At 35.2% G+C, this 17,848-nt stretch overlaps 2 protein-coding genes across 6 annotated transcripts in view; one reads left to right on the top strand and one right to left on the bottom strand.

Annotated features, from left to right (window-relative positions):
* Positions 1–17,848, top strand: part of LOC123552385 (armadillo repeat-containing protein 2-like) — a 465,377-nt gene that overhangs the window by 179,450 nt on the left and 268,079 nt on the right. The gene's annotated exons all lie outside the window — the stretch shown is intronic.
* Positions 1,069–16,183, bottom strand: LOC123552381 (zinc finger protein 624-like). Of its 5 annotated transcripts, XM_053541881.1 has the most exons (5): positions 16,002–16,183; positions 14,822–14,892; positions 14,403–14,533; positions 8,817–8,850; positions 1,069–5,490 (listed from the first exon to the last, which is right to left on the bottom strand). In XM_053541881.1, the coding sequence occupies exon 5, from the start codon at positions 5,472–5,474 to the stop codon at positions 3,675–3,677; it is 1,800 nt and encodes a 599-aa protein (XP_053397856.1). In that variant the 5' UTR covers positions 5,475–5,490; positions 8,817–8,850; positions 14,403–14,533; positions 14,822–14,892; positions 16,002–16,183; the 3' UTR covers positions 1,069–3,674. The 5 variants fall into 5 exon arrangements, with proteins under 5 accessions (XP_053397856.1, XP_045197942.2, XP_053397855.1 ...); XM_045342007.2 differs by lacking the exon at positions 14,403–14,533; XM_053541880.1 differs by lacking the exon at positions 14,403–14,533 and having other exon boundaries at positions 14,822–16,183.

The raw sequence follows: 17,848 nt of genomic DNA, 5'->3' as shown, positions 1-17,848 counted from the left end.
CCACACGCGAAAAAAATTTAGGATACCAATAAACCCGCTGCCTCCTGGCGTCGGGTAATAAATGTCAATAAATTCTTTACAATAGTAACTACAATAACTGAAATATATAGAGTCGGAAATAAAATGATCTTCATTTTCAATAAAATCTTAAATAGATCTATATGTAATTGATTTACATTTTGTTATCATATTATTGTTCATGAAACACCCTCGAATAGTCATAAAACGCAAACACCCAGTGGACCGAAGCATGTAGGTGTGACCAATCAGTAGACTCCTTACATCCTGCCGCTTGGATATATTCTGCTTCCCGGCTTCTTGTAGTAGACACGATCTACATTTGGGGAGGTAAAATAACCGAAAAACAATATATAAGCTTGGAGCCGTAGATCCTGAGCAAGTTTACGATATTAGCCTGGATGATTGGAGATCAGGGATCTGCCACGAGAAATTTTGAAACTCTACTAGACAAATGGTACGTTTTGAAGTCAGTTTAGAGAAAACGTAATGTAGAGTAAAAGAAAACACCTTACTGAGAGAAAAATCGGGTCAGGTATTTCATTTTGTTAGGAGCAGTAGTCATGTGCCTCTCTTCAAGGAGTGTGACGTCATCATTTTCCCTATACTATATAAAGCCGGCATCTTGGTCTCGGAGGAGGGAATTTTCAGAGAAGGAAACTTTCAATACATACAATGCGTGACGTTATCAATATGGTTAAACAATGTTACGCTTCATCTTTTATGCTATATTGATTGCTTGGCTGATTGTATTGATATTAGAATGGAGTTTTGATGAATTACGTTTTAAAGGTAGATCAATCACACAATACATATATGTGTCTACATGATTAAGAAATGCTAATATGCCCATCCAAATGTACAAATAGCAGTAAATATCTACCCAGTATGGTAGGCTTTCGAGTCTAGGTTCAATATAGTATGGTTACATCGGTTGATGCAGGGGCCATATAAACATAATACCAACTGTGAGAGTTCTGTTACAAGTATATACATGTACAGGCATATAGTTGATCAATGTTAAGACACAGATCAATAAGAAACAGCATACATTTTCTATTCTTTTTATTAGGACTACGATACACAACTATAACAGCTTAATGTACAATATATGTGAAAACTATTTACATAGAAAGAAAGTTCCATATACTTCATAATCTTTAATTGCACACCACTGAAATCTTTTATTTGCAATTACACTTAATCCATTCGTCTTTGATAACGCTCAAAAAACACATTGTTCATTCAACTGGGAAATAGTCTATTTTGCCAATGTTCAGTACAACCAATATTGTCTTTATATCTGTTAAAATCCATATGGATAAGAGATAAAGTTTTCACGAATGACTCGCTTGTCAAACACTAGTCTGTAATTTTTGTTTTGTGACATAGTTAAAAGTTTTGTACTATTTCTGTCTCTACTAATTTTGAAAGGATCCTTAACTGTTATTGATTCTTCGGAACTATCAAGTACCATTGTCTTCATTACATCATAATTGATGGTTTGTAAATTTCTGTAACTATGTGTGATTCCTCTGATTTTACAATGTGTTTGTTTTCCAGATCCATCCTGCGTTTTCAAGCGAAATGCGTAGTTTTTTGGACCTCCAGTAATGAAAGTTATTATAGCGTTTCCTGGAACTTCGTCAGTAAGATCGCCGAGATAATCACCCAGGGGAGGTACCCATTCACCCTCTTTTGTGGCAAATATAACCGAATCTGTGTCCGCGTACAATGCCCTTTCAGCTAAAGGCTCTAAGTAACTGTACAGTTTTAGACGGGCTTGGGCAGTCGTATAAGCAGCTATAATGACATTTGTTTTTGCGTTAATGTCCACAAAATCGTCTTTATATTTCCATCTCATTTCAACCAAGTCGTCTGATACATAATTAACACAGGTGACTTCTTCTTTTTCACTGGTCAATTTATCGAAATAAACGGCAGGATCGTCGATGATTTCAACTTGTGACATGTTTGAACGTTGTCCAAACTTACCCCAAAACGAATTCAGCATCAACTTTGCTAAGGCTAATGCCGGGATTTTTTCGTACGTTTTCGTTATCAAGCCAGATACCCTCCTTTTCAAGGTATTGTGTAATATACTTGTGTTTTAGTTCTTCTGTTGTACACCATGATGGTCAACCGCTAGCTTCCTGCTTCAGTCTCAAGAAGGTATTTACATACTCAGCAAATACTCCTCCTTTCATAGTATCATAGATCGTATTGCGACACGTTCTCAAAGTGCCAGACTTCATAGATGTTCGCGATTTGATAGCCTTTTTCAATGGCTTTTTTTAGTTCATCTGTCACCCACGTTCCCTCAAAAGATCGTTGTTCATCTGTATGAATACACATATCTTTATTTTTGACTTCAGCACACGATTTACACAGATGAAATAACAACTTACCGTTGACCTTGCATGGTAGAACAAGGTGGAACAGCTGACGTGGCGAAATGACTTTGCATTTAACAAGACCTTCGTAGTTTTCAAGGCTTTCAAAATTTTCTGTGATGATGGTAGGATGACCCAATGGTACTTTTCCGGTTTTGTTGATGAAAGGATAAAGAGATGTGACATCGTAGTACTGGATTGTCTCTACTGATGAAGCTTCTTTGTAGAGTGTAAATGCTTCTGTACGTCCTCCGAAGAACGCGTCTCTCGGCTGCAAAGGTTTTGACAGTTTGACAGTTTTTGATGAATTCCGCCATTACAGGATCTCCGATTACCTGCTGGTCAAATTCTGACTCCCATATTGATACATACGTAGAGCCATTTTCCTCTAAATATTTCTTTTTATCAAGTGTCCTCTGGTAGAGTTCACCCATGGTTAGTTTTCTCACCGGATTCACTGTAGAACTTGAGTACTTTGTCGGATTTCCGTGCCAAAAATCTCCATGAAATTCTAATACGACCTTTTCGCCCCCGATAGTCTCATAGTAACCATCAACCATGTATGGTCCTATGCACTTTTCACCGCCGTTCCTGGCATGTTGAATCTGGTGACCATGGGTACGCGACAGGTATTTAATCCACTGCAATGCTTTAACTGATTGCATTTGTTCCGGTTTATACCCGTGATATGGAATAATGCCGATAGAATCTTGTTCTAAAAAGTTAGTTCTAAAAACTAAATTACACGCAGAGGCTATTGTAATACATTGCTCGAATGAATCCATGTTTGTTATGCTCATGAAGTTATCCCGAAAGGTTAAACAACCTCGTCTAAGTATATCTACGTCAGATCTACAGTACTCCAACAATTCCGACTGAAAGTTAAATAGCTTGTCTTTGTTTTCTTCATACCATTTCAAGAATACTTCTCTGTCTGATGGCTTCATCGAGTCGTAGTTGTAATATTGTACATCTGGTAAGCAATCAAGCACTGCTCCTTGGTTTTCCATTCGATTGTAAAGGTGTGGGAAGTAACCCTTTTTCAATTCTTCAATGCCAACCATAGCTGGTAGTTTTGCCAGTGCCATGGGTATAAAATTGATTGAATCAATCATTCTAACCTTGCATGACTCTACAACAAGACTCACCACTTTTGCTCCATTTGGAACAATCTTAGGAACGATGGCATTTCGGTATAGATACTGAAGAATAGGATATGAGTCATATCCTTGAAAGTTATGACAAATCACTGTGGTTTTAAAATTATCTTTTGAAAAAAAGCCACAAGCAAAAGTCGTCTAAGCTTCCTTTGAAAATATGTTCATTTTTACCACAGTTGTTACATTGGCTTGTGTTGGTGACATCGTGCTGTATACATTTTGTACATACTTTGTGAGCCACACACAGGTTGGGCAAATGCTCGAGAGAACCACACATTGTTTTGCTGCAGTTGGAACAAATTCCAGATGAGTCGGGAAGATATCCTTTACGACAGGCTACCATGTTCTCTTGTGTGCACTCAAAATCGAAGAAGATGAACGTTTTAGCAGTTTCCTCATCATTTATAAGTTCTTCTTCAATCGACATTGGCATATCATCCGCGGTTTCTTCAGGCAACATAAAACATTGATGCGTTTCACTGACGAAGATTTTGCAAGTGTCACAATATCGTTCCCCGCAAACGTGTTCTTTCTTATGCATTTTTCTGTTGATTGTCGTACTACATTCAGCACACCTGTAATAAGTCTTACAGATTGAATTACCTTTATAGGTAATCGTTGCGTGGAGATCAAAGCACACCTCTCCCTGAAAGTATCTGTTACATATTTGGCAATGTATCCAGTCGTCCAGATCATTCCTCTCGTGTACTTTTCGGCAAGAAGAGCAGATGTTGTTACAAGCATGTTTGTCTTTATGGTCGTACCCTCTATTACACGTAGTGCAGAAGTAATTTCGTGTCAAAAACGCGGACATTGACGTGATGACATCGTAATGGGCCTCGTGATAATATAAATATATTTTGTTTTCCGCTTCTGTTCCAGTATAAATCATAGCATTAAAATGTTCTTTAGAGAGAACGTGTAGCTGGTATCCCTCCAGTACTGTTTGAAATTGTTTGATTTCTTCTATTCCACACTGGCCTTCCTTCACGCTTGCAGCTTTATGTAAAGCTCTAGCTAGGTCACCCTGCGGTTCGTAACCCTTTCTAATGCTCTCCCACTTTTCATGTTTATCAATTCTGGCCATTGCTGTTACTATGGCCCTTGCACAGCATAAATTGTCAGAGTTTTTAATCCGAATAATACATTTCTTTTCCAGTAAAAATCTGTCATTGTTCACAAATTTGCAACGTTTTCTTGTTCCACCGCTTGGCATGTCTACTAATGTTATTTCGAACTCCAAACTCTCATTGATAACATAGTCCTCATTTGACTGTAAAACACGTTCCACTTCCTGAAGAAAACGATCAGCCGTTAAGACAGTTACAGGTCCGAATGGAATAACTATAGGGTAATCCAATGTTGGACTTTGCACAATAATTCGAACGAGATAATTTGACTTACTCCCTTTTGTAACCTCATTAAATATGGAAGAAAACAATGCCTGTAACGTAGTTAAAATGTCTTGTAATTCCACAACTTCCAAGTTCTTGAATGTGGCCTTGTATGTCGATGATTTGGTCCTAAACTTTTTTATTATCCTTTCGTTGACTTTACGCAGATTGTAGTATTCCTTGGCATTAGTAAGTTTTCTATGTTTTGGAGCTGATGCTTCTGAAGTGGATGTTCCTGCCCGCTTACGACCGCTACCAACTTGATCTTTGTCTCGCAAATGTCTGAAAAGATTGTCTTCCCGGCTAAATGCACATCCACCTTCTGAGCAATGAAAACTGTTTTCGTTTCGGTGCTTGTAAACATGTCTGTCTAAATTATCCTTCCTTGTGAATACTTTTCCACATATATTACAGTTGAACTTTTCCAAGTGATTGTCAGAGCGCTGATGTTTTAGTAGTTCGCTCTTTTTGTCTGTTTTGTAATCACACTCGGGGCAACAAAATTTCATGTTGACTGCTTGACGTCTGGAAATAGAAAGAAATAGTCGCTAAGTTAATTTGTAGATATACGAGTGAATGTTATTTCTAACATCTAATTGGTTACCAAAAATTGCATCTGATTGGTCAGAATAGCAGACTTTTTACTGGCCATCCAGGCATTAAAAAGACGTTTTCATTGGCTACTCTTTCTTGCATTTTAATTGGTTAATTTAGAAGGCAGTTTATGAATGAGGGCTTAAAAAGCACAAAAATAGAAAATAAGGCTTATTTGCGATTAAGTCCGCATTGGAACAACATGTATCCGGCAACATGTCCTGTCTGTATCCAGGACTTTTCGAGAAGAGATGTTATGCTGAGACACAAAAGAAACAAAAACCGTGGAATCACTCAAATGTATCCGCAGAGCAGTGAAGCGTATCCGCCGCCGCCGCCGCCGCCACAGGGAACGCCACCGTCACATGGCTTACCGCCGCCCGCACAACAGCAAATACTACCGCCGCCTTGGCAAGGAAAACTACTTAAAACAGAGCCGCAAGAAAAAACTAGTGACGCCTCAGAGGATATAATCTTTCAACACCCGTTTACCATGATGGTTTCAGGTCCAACGGCTTGCGGGAAGACAACACTAGTAAAGGACTGGCTGCAAAATAACAGCACTAAGATCTGTCCTCAGATACAAAGGACAGTTAAGTTGTATAGGAGATGGCAGCCAATGTATACCGAAATTCAAAGGACAATCTATCCAAGAGTTGAGTTTCACCAAGGCATTCCGTCCGATATTGAAGACGATGACTTTTTTGATCGGAAATTGAACAACTTATTGATACTAGATGATATGATGTTGGAGGCTGGAAAGGACAAAAGAATCACAGATTTATTCACAGAGGGATCGCATCACCGATTTTTGTCAGTGATTTCTATTAATCAAAATTTGTACGCCAGCAAGGACCCGACATAGAGGAGAAACTGTCATTACTTAGTGTTGTTCAATAATCCGATAGATAAACAGGCTACGATCACATTAGCGAGGCAGATGTACCCCGGTAAAACTGATTACTTTTTGAAGAAGTTTGAGAAAGCAACAAAACAGCCCTATGGCTATCTGTTGGTGGATCTAAAACCATTTACACTGGAACATGACAGATTGAAGTACGATGTAACAAGGAGGGTAGGGAAAAGCGAAAGGCAAACTGAATTGACCAATCACATAACAGAACAGAACCAGAATTGTATAAAAGGCGAGCAGCAATCAGATTTAAATCATTTGTCAGTCGGAAGCCAAACTGTGGACATCGCAGGAAATAATTGTGAAATTATGGCAGAAAATACAAATGCTTGCGACGATTGTGGACTTTTGTTTGACTCCTCACATGACGTGCAAAGACACGTAAAACGAGGGTGGTTTGCAGAAAATAACGATAGCACACAACCAAAGAAGAAGAAAATAGAAGACAGCAGTGATGATGAAATGGAACATGACGTTGGAGAAAATCAGGCATATCTTTCCCTCTGGGAAAAAGCTATAGACTATAACGACGATAAGTACGACAAATTGTATAATCAGTTTATACAGGACGGAGAAGACAAGGACTCTGCACAGGAAATGACAGAAGATCGTATTCAGCCGTATAATGAACGCACATTCTTCACGTAATACGAGTATTTGTTGGATTCGTATATTCTGCCAGTTCAAAACAGTACACTGCATCAAAAGATTTTACAAGACATACATTCATTGACACAGAAGAATGTAAGCACTCAATCGGCAATTATAAAGCGTGTGCTGCGAAAGTACAAGTCTGACGTTAAAGAACTGTTCGAGACAGAAATGTCGGACGAAGAAACAGATGATGAAAGCGAAGAAGACGAAACTGATACTGAATAAATATAGTCACATGTGAACATTCAATTCATTTATGTTGTTGACTTTGGATAGTGCGGACATGGCTCCGTGGGAGGACTATTTAAAGAAAATCTATTTTGATCCGTCGCATCCAGCTAGTTATAGTGGACCACAAAAACTGTACAAAGTGGTGAAAAATGAAGGAAAATATCATATTGGCATGCACAAGATCAAAAATTTTTTGCACAATCAAGAATCATACAGTCTACACAAGCCTGTACGAAGACGATTTCAAAGAAACCACGTCGTAAGCGCTGGAAAAGATTATCTTTGGATGGCAGATTTGACATGAAAAAATTTGAAAAATGGAACAAAAAATTCAAATATATATTACTTGTAATCGACACGCAAATACGTATGGTTGAGACCGCTGAAGCAAAAAACTGGACAAGATGTAACAGATGCATTCAAAGACATTCTGAAAAAGTCTGGTCGGGTTCCCAAACGACTTATTACTGATAAAGGTATTTCTTTTATTGATTTCTAATACATCATATTAAAGAAACTTAATACAGCACCGTTTTATGTAAAAGTATACATTACAAGTAGTAATGTTCCTATATTCTAAACATTCTGTATGACAAGAAAATTATATAAAATTCTGTGTGTTTTTTAGACATTAATTATATCTATGTTCAACTTTAGGTCAGGAGTTCAGAGCAATACCCGTACAAACGCTGATGAAGAAGCATGGCGTCATATATTCACCTACACAGAATGAAACAAAGAGTTCAATAGCAGAAAGGGCCAACTTGACCATAAAGTCAAAAATGATTCGCTACTTTACGTATAAGGGTGATTACAGTTATATTCCAATCCTGGAGGACATAGCCGACAGTTATAACCAGACAATTCACAGAACAATAGGAATGGCACCAGCTGATGTAAATCATGCTAACGAAGAAGAAGTCAGATTATCAACCTACTTTGCTCAAAAATCATCTCATAAACAGATATATAAAGCTACGAAGAAACGCTACATGTATAAGATCGGAGATTTTGTAAGAGGAACACACTTGAAAGATATATTTACTCGCGCTTATGACCAAACATACAGCGGAGAGATATTTCAAATAAGCAAGCGTTACTACAGAGGGACTTTTCCTATATATAGGTTATCTGACATGCAGCAGGAAGAAATTAAAGGAAGTTTCTATCAAAGCGAACTGCAAAGGTTGAACATTGATCCAGACCATATGTGGAAGATTGAAACAATTTTAAAGACAAAAGGCAAAGGAAAACAGAAGCAATTGTTTGTCAAATGGAAGTACTTTCCAAAGAAATTCAATAGCTGGATTAAGTCTAGTGACATTGAGGGAATGCACTTGTATACAAAACCTTTACTAATATTACCCATATTATCTTATGTAAAAAAAAAGCACTATAAGTATATAAATAAACGTAGAAAATCTACCCTGTATTATGTTATTATTTAAAACGCACTCACCAATATACGCCTTCAACTGAACCTCTAAGCAGCTCTGAAAAGAGAACAATACGGTATTTACAGCATGTGTTTCAATAACTCACTTATGGCTAAAAGGTAATAAAAACGTAACACGATGCACTTTTAGCTTTTAGACAATAAAATCTGAATATCTTTCGTCTACTTTACCTGTTAAATTAAATACATCAGTTACAAACATACAGATTCCCGCCCCACATACGCCCATCCCGCGGGCAAAATAAACATTTTAAGTGTATAAAAGTACAATAAAATGATCACCTCAAACAAATATGTAAAACATTACCTCCCTGTAAAATATTTGTCGATTTTCCAAATATACAGTCTTTTATTCTTTCCGTGTGACATAAACATGAATTATTCGGAAAATGTTATTAACTGATGAAGAACACCTATTGATTTTCAAAATATTAAGCGTGCGCCAGTGACATTTCAGTGTAAACATAAATCGTCCAACTGGTGGTAATTTAAATAATATAAATCATATAGAAGAATGTCTCATTTCGATGCTTAATTGATGAGAGGTTTAATTATGAAATGTTTATAAAAGGTAACTTTTCACTTCGTTATAATACAAGAAACCCCATGAATAATGTTAATTTTGACTTAATAGTATGGCATTTAACGGCGAGAACGGGTTGGCGCGCTGTTTTATCTACTAACTGCGGTAACCCACGCCTAATATGGGTACTATTTATAACCTCGGGTTTTCCGATACTCGTTGCTATATTTAGTATTTTACTCGGTTGCAATTATACTAGAACAACGGGCGAATCTCTATAAAACACACAAAATAACGACTTAAATTAAATCAAGACGAAATTAATTATCAACCGCATTAAAATCGAACGATTTACCTTTGTTATAATATCATTTAAATAAGTTTAATGGTTAAATTGACTTGCAAATGGAAAGTTTAAAATGTAGAAACTAAATTGGCGAACCGTTTCGTTCTCTGTGTCATACAGTGAGTCAGTCGTTTTATAGCTGTAGTATGTTTACATTATTGACTAATTGAGCGTTAAACTATCGCTGTTAAGTTAAAAAAATGTTATTTTGCACACTGTGGAATGTCAATTAGCATTTTATCTTTTTCTTTATTTTAAACACAGAGTGACCATATTGTCTACATTAAATAATAGTAATTCACCTTTGTTGTCTTATACATACACAATTCAAATGTTTAATTAAAATAGCAGACGGTTTTAATTACGTTAAATTGATTAAAAAATTAGTGGAGAAAATTCCCTCCTCCGAGACCAAGATGGCGGCTTTATATAGAATATATAGGGAAAATGATGTCGTCACACTCCCTGAAGAGAGGCACATGACTACTAGGAGCAATGACATAAATGGTGATTTTATAGGTAAATAGATAGATTTATATAGATATATATATATATATAATGCATCAAAATGAAATGCAATCTCTAGAATAGACGTTGTGTTGTACGCCACTCTTTTGGCGATGAACATTCATTTGTTTATGCCAAATAAAATAATGAAATGAATTGATCTTGGTCACGTTTTTCATCAGTTACATGTGCGGCAAACCAAATGTAACATTCTGAATAGAGATATGTATACGGTGCTGTTACAAACTGGAAATGTAAGATGGTAAAATTCTCAAAACAGTAAATCAAACTAGTACCTCAGCAAACGTATTTATATAAAATAAAAATTTGGGATAATACGTTTACTACACAGCCGTATATAACGTAAGTACAATGATAGACCTTGCGTTAACGTAAATGAAAAATCTATCGTACAAAGGCTATAATCATCATGGCTTGTATAATCAAAGTGGGGCTTCAGTTTCAGATTTATTGGCATATCGGCATATACAATATACCTTTGGCCATTTACAGAAATAAGGTTTCTTTTCATACAGTCAACTTTTAACGCGAAATCATGAGACAAATACATTAAAACTATTACAATTATATAAATAACTCGACACTTCAATGTATAACGATCATAAACAAGAGCAACACTATATGAGTTTTTATATAGTCAGTGGTCTTGATCGTTACCTATCGTTATGGTCACGGTACAAAGCTAAAAAATGTTATTACGAGGTTATTGAAGTGTAAAGTTAATATTTCATCAGTTAATAAAATATGGGACAGGAGTTCGGATGCTAATATGCTGACGCTTGAATACCCTTTATATATGTACCTCTTAATGTATGCTTCATACTCACTATTACTTTACTATTTAATAGCAGAGCTACCGGCGCCGCGAAGCGGCGCCAACAGCGTCGCATTACGGTTAGACGTGTCAAAAAGAAAATGAATAAAACTGTGTACAGACATTACTATCGAGTTGAAAATTCGTGGTAAGTTTTTGGAATCGGTGTTGTTCGGGTTTCTTCCAGTACGCAATGCTCATAGTAATTAATCAGTAAGACGTCAATAGACGCTTGCTGTTTACAGTTGACAAAAGCGTTTCGCTTACTGCTTTGAACGTTGAATAAAAATGTAAATGAGCGCCTGATAATAAGAATTTAGTACTAAATACATTTTCTACGAAGAAAGAAAGGTAAAATACAATATTTTCAGTGTGAAACGATTTTCGTCACGCTGCCGCAACTGAAGTTTTTATATATACTTATATTTGTGGTGATGACGTCATACTTCCACTGGTTGCAGTGGTTAGCGAGGTCGCGTTGAAATCCAAAGGTCGGGAGTTCGATCCTCACCAGAAGCGTCTTTTTTTTTTAATTTCTTTTTAATTTCAGTTTTTTTTTATTTTATTTATTATGGGTTTTGAAAGTATTGTAAAAACAATAAAGTTATTCATGTGATATTTAACAAGTGTTTTGTTAGTGATGTCAGGTTCCAATGTAGTACTGTCTGTAGCCTACAGTAGTCAGTAGATAAAACTTTTTTGAAAAAAAAAAGGTTTTTGGATCAAAATTACAGGCATTGAACTGTGAAAAGCACAAAATGCTCTTCTCCCTGTTAACATATATTTCATCCACAAGCTTAAAAATCACTGACCAGAGTTTATTACTAGAAAAAGAACTATTGACTATGAATTATCAATAAACATCAAAAAGGCTCCTACTAGTAACTACCATTCCTAATCTGTATCAGTTGTGCTAAAAGATTAACCATAAAAATGTTAACTTCGCAGTTCAGTAAATAAAACAGAAGTTTTCGAGAATTTCGGCAAAAAAGTGATTTTCTCTGGGTAAAATTCTCATCATTTACATGTACAAAGCTACTGGTCGAGGGCCACCAACCGGACACTTTTAGAGGTTTTTCGCCATTTTCTCTTTCATTTCCTTCATTACAACTGTGAAATTTCACATGAACATAGTTAGGTGCACCCTTAAGAAGAAGACTTAATTTGTTTACCCCTAACGAATGATTAATGCCCTTTCCAGGGCCGAATGTAGGGTCAACTAAACTATTTACTTTCACTGCTTGGCAGTACCATATATCTGGACAGTTTTTTTTACAACTTATGGGAACCTCTGTACTGATGACATTTTGCTATGTGATGTGAAAACGAGTCGAAGTATTCATTATTGGCCTGAAAGATATAAATTTTATTCAGATTTTTTTGTGTGGAAAACTGCTATATGAAAGTAAGAAATGCAGTGCGGATTTCCAAATCCCCCATGATAGTTTCATGCTTCAGTATGAATGACGAAATAAAAAAATGAAATTTCCTCCTCAATAAGTTATTTTTGTCAGATAAAATTCCACATCATTGTTAAAAAATCAAATGTGTGTTTGACTAATAAAAGATTATTAAAATTACAGCAAAATTTAGCAGCTACGAAACTGTCCGGTTTGGTGGTCGTCCGAATTTGGTGGTCCTCAACCAGTAGTCTTTTGGTTTTTAAACAAGCTTTGTACATGTAAATGATTTTCATTCTCCCATACCAGAGGTCTATCATAGCAGTATTTTGCCTTAAAGTTGGACACATTATTCTTTCTAAAAAGAACTGAAACTTTCTTTAGATTTAATCTTAATGCATTCTAAGACATTCATTCAGAAATCAGGAATTATCATTAATTCATGAAAATTTTAATAGATCTTAAAGAACATAAACTTCCTAAAACGGATCCATAATCCCAGGTCATTCCAGCAGCACTCCTTTAATTTTCAAGGGGCACTGGTGATTTTTCAAGGGAGCTCTGCCTTCTAGGTAGCACCTAAGTTCATATTAGTGTAATTGTTTAAGGTTATTATCAGGTGTTTTTTTTTTTGGCAAAAAGGTAGTATCCAAATATCAATATACTGCAATTTCTCATTGTAAAATCTTATCACTTTAATAACATATAAGGATATACATGTTTGTTAAAACATACAATTAAGGAGGTAGGTTACCTTCATATTTGTATGTGCGCATGTCCAACCGGAAGCTAACGTGACGATTTACGACGACGTTTACGACAAACTAAATGTGTTTGTATATTCATTCTTCTGAAAACAATTCATGAACTTGTCTTCGATCTGATGCTTTATGGTTTAATAATGCAGAAATAATGAATAAATTGCAGCAGAAACGCTTCAAAACAATGTTGCCTTAAAATGACGTCATTGACGTCATGACGTTACGTGTCAGTTACCGCGCAAAATTAATAGCTTTTATCTTGAAAGTACGTAATTCTGTACATTTTCTTTATTTTAACTATTTTCAGATAACCATTATTTGCTGAAATATTTTTTATGAGTCTTTTGCTCTGAATAATAATCAATATTTTGCTTCTTTTATGTAGTTATATTGAAATGTTATGCGGAATGTAAGAAAATGGATGATGGCAACCAATGTTATTTGGAATATAGTTGGGTGAAAGGTTACTTGTTATGGCCATTTTCAAATAAAAAGTCTAGCAGTTTAATTTGTAATACCTATTTTTCAGGTTCCATTGATAATTTGTTACTTACATACTAAAACTAAGATCTAAAATTGTTCAAATTTCAGTAGAAAATTGTGGTTTCTTGAATTGAATTGATGTTACCATGGAAACAAAGCCCGTGGCCTATGTATCTAAATGTAAAATTCAAAAGCGTTGACACTGGTCTATTTAAGAAACACAGCTTCGGCTTTTTATTTTCATTTCAACAATATCCATCGGAATAATAGCAGCACGCTGAACGATTTTTCCATGAAAAATGGCAGACGAGGGGTACTGCTGTACGTATTCTAAGCTGTGAAATTTGTTTGAATAAATGCAAATAACACGAAAATGTAACCTACGTTAGAAATTATATGTTTTAAAGCTACATCAACCAGAAAGACAATCTTATTCAATATTTTTTTAAAGAAATTACAACAAACAGCAAGATATAAGCTATTTAAAACATCTCTGTTGCCATGGTTACTTTAAAATTTAAGAAAAATAGGGTACCATGTAAAGTGCTTGGTATTTTGCTAATAATATTACCCAAATATTTCATGTTGGTCATTAACAGAATGGCACTGAAGCCGTCGAAAACCCCTATTTTTATACATAGTTGTTTAAAAATGTGAGAAAATGCGTTACCATGGAAACACGAGCCCCGCGACATATACATTTTAAGCTTATATTAGAAAGATAACGTGCATACCAGTAAAATTATCAATTATGCAGACTTCTACGGATATCAATGAAACTAAAATACACTGAAAAGTGTTAAATATCCGTATTTTCCTTCTTCTTTCAATATGAAATACCTTTGGAGGGTCATGTTCTTCAAACCTGGAAAAAATTGAACTTGAAGAGACAGAGACAAACGAAATTGAGATTGTAGCAGTTAAAACTTCATATTACACGAAATATTAAAACATGCTGCGGTTCAACTAATTATCCTACCTCCTAAGTGCAATAATTGCAGTGTGCATCAAGAAGAAAAAAAATACCCATATTGATTAAAAACATTAAGTAATAACCATAATTACATGAGTAATGAGCAAAACAAACATAAAGCATGATTCTGCATAAGGTTTTAGATTAGCGTTTAGATGAGTTTTCAATAATAATACTTACACATATAGAATACGAAATGTGCTACGATGCGAACATCTAGGAGTGTCCAGTTACAAACTTTTTATCAAGAACTGAAAAGCGAGATGCATATTTCAGGTATCGTGTACTAGATCATGTTAAGAAAGTAAAAATGTATAGGTTACGTTTTTACAAAAATATCACCGGAAATGCAAAGTGCATAAGGTATCATATAAAAACGTATGTACATTTCAATTAACGTAAAAATAATTCCACAAATTGGTGAAGGTCAGCAATTTATTTCTCAATTAATAAGGCGAAAACAGAAAAACATCGCTGATAATATAATAGGGTTATTATAGCAGTAGCTAAATCTGGAATGCTGTATTCGGATTGAGCGGATTTTTGTCAGATCGGATCTCACGAGGCGCGCAAGCGCCGAGTGTGATCCGACCTTGCAAAATCCACGAGAGCCGAATACAAAATCCCAGATCTAGCAACTGTTATAATGACCCTTTTATTACATACCTCTACCTTTTTGTTTTTGTTTTGTTATTGAACGAAATCTTCAATGTTTATCGATATTAAAATGGAACTAAGTGAAGTTTTTATATGTGTTATTTATAGAACTGTGTCAGGTCATGCATATTAATGAAAGTATTAATGAAAGTAGTCCGGCAGCATACAATACAAAAGTTACAATACGAAATTTAAAAGGTACAATGCGGATTTTTTTTTCTGCCTGATCATATTTAATTGTGAAATACAAGCCGATTTCTACAGAATTTATATAGATATATAATAAAGATTAGTAATAGCACGTGAAAAAAAAAACAACAAATAATTGCGAATCTTCAGTATATTGCTTGACAGTTCTCGAAGCATCTTGCAGATCACTCTTAAGGTATAAGTGGACTGTCTACAACATATTTCTGGTGATGTCACATGAGATAGATGTAACACCACACTGGTTGCATAGATTGAGAAAGTCAGCAGTTTTTCACACTCGGTTTTATTTACAAGGTTATACAGACGTCAACTATACTAATAGCCAATTCAGGTATAAATACATCAGCTTTTTTAAATAGTATTTTCCCGCGTCAAACTTTTAATTAATTTGTATGCTTAAGTCAAAAAGTTCTATAACATAATAGTCAGTTCCAAAACTTCCACATTTATTTTTAACCCGCTCTTTAACCCGAACCCAAAAATTGAACTTAACCGAGCTGATCTGAGCCGATCCAAACTGCTATTATCCGATCCCATTTTGTAAAACATTTCTATCTTCCTGATTTTGTCTCTCTCTTCTTAACTCAGTCCTCTTTTTTCTTGACTCAGTCCTCCTCTCCCCATTCTCCTCTCTTAATTCTCTAAGTATTTCTACCTTTTTTATGAACTACAACGCAATAACATGTTTACAAGTATTTCAAAATATTCGAAGCAATTTCAAAACATGTCAATCAACACGTCCATAATGTACTCATATAATAGTAAACAACAGATGTAGAATCAATCACCATTGTGTATTTTCGTAAATAAATGACTGTTACCGAAACAAACAAAATAATTACGGTCAAATCTAATAAATAAAACATTCAACGGTGATTCATTTTGTATAAATTGTAAACAACAACAATATGCTGAACAGGTAAACAAAGTAATTAATATTTCTGGCCAATTAATGAAAATTCCATCGAACACAAAAATAAAGTAATTAAGGCTGACCAAATCAATTTCTTTTGAGAATTTCGCAATATCTGATCGGTAATAATAGTAAACAAAGTCATTTAGGCCAAAACGTAATGGATAAAACACTCCGATGTTACGGTATTTGCTTGAGTAGTAAATACCAACAATGACCTACGCATGTAAACAGAATGCGTATCATTTGTAAGAATTATCAGGATTATCTACCAAAATCAATAACATATAAAATAAACACAATGATTAATTAACTGAAAACTGACCTGCGAGCTATCATTGTGTTACATAGATATACACTGTAGAATAATACCAGTTAGTCAACATTTGGAGACTGATAAACCGGGCTTCTCAGGTATTACTCAAATGGTTCCAGGTCTCGTTAGGTTTGCAGAAAATCATGTGAACAGCGATTTTATCGCTTTGCGGGTTTTGCTAAGACTGGTCCCTTTGGACGACTAGGCTTCAATGATATGCTTGCGATGATACAACGCAAAGATACAATGTGATGGCGGGATAATTTAAATGGAAGAACGAAAACACGATGCGAAGACGCGATATAAAAATTACACCTTCTTATCATGTTTTGGAATCGCAATATTGTCCCTCGATCTAAAGGCGAAATTACGATACGAAAGTACATATTGATATCGAACAATTACAATCGAACTTTCGCCCTAAAAATGCTGGAACTGGCATTGTGTTATAGTTTTATCGTGCTGTCACCTTTACCAGGGCGAATGGGGCAAGGCAACGATAGCCGTAACGGCATGCAGTACTTGTAGTTTTAACCAGGGTTATGATGCAAGCATTAAATTCTGATTTGTCTTAAGATGTCATTACAAGATTCCGTAAACTAGAGAACATTGTATGTATAAACTATAATGCAAACGGTTTATTATATATTCAAAATGACACGAAACAAATTTCGGTAGTCTGGTTACACGTTTGACCGATTTTGTTTATATGTTTTAAACCTTCACGCTATACAAGTTACTATTTGAACAAAGGTGTACGTTAACATACACACCAGTCATACGTAAACATACTAGTGTAAAGTCTAATCACTTTTCGAGAACTACAGCATTTACAAAATATAATGTTCATGAAAAAGTTAAGTTTTGCTGGGGAAAATTCCAACTTACTTTTGTGTGGACGGAATTTTGTTTACCTAAAAATAGTGAAAAAACGTGCAATGACTGTAAAACTTCTTGAATCATTTTGCAGCAAGAAAAATCCTTTGAAGATTATTTTGGTAACATTCATTGGAATAATTATTTTTATTTATGTAAATCTGAACAAAAAGAGACTTGAATCATGCGACTTGTCTGAACAGAAAAGCGAAAATTTGCGAATTTTGATAAAAAC

The sequence above is a fragment of the Mercenaria mercenaria genome, chromosome 4, assembly GCF_021730395.1.
Source record: "Mercenaria mercenaria strain notata chromosome 4, MADL_Memer_1, whole genome shotgun sequence".
Classification (NCBI taxonomy): domain Eukaryota; kingdom Metazoa; phylum Mollusca; class Bivalvia; order Venerida; family Veneridae; genus Mercenaria; species Mercenaria mercenaria.
This window is presented reverse-complemented; position numbering and strand designations above follow the sequence as displayed.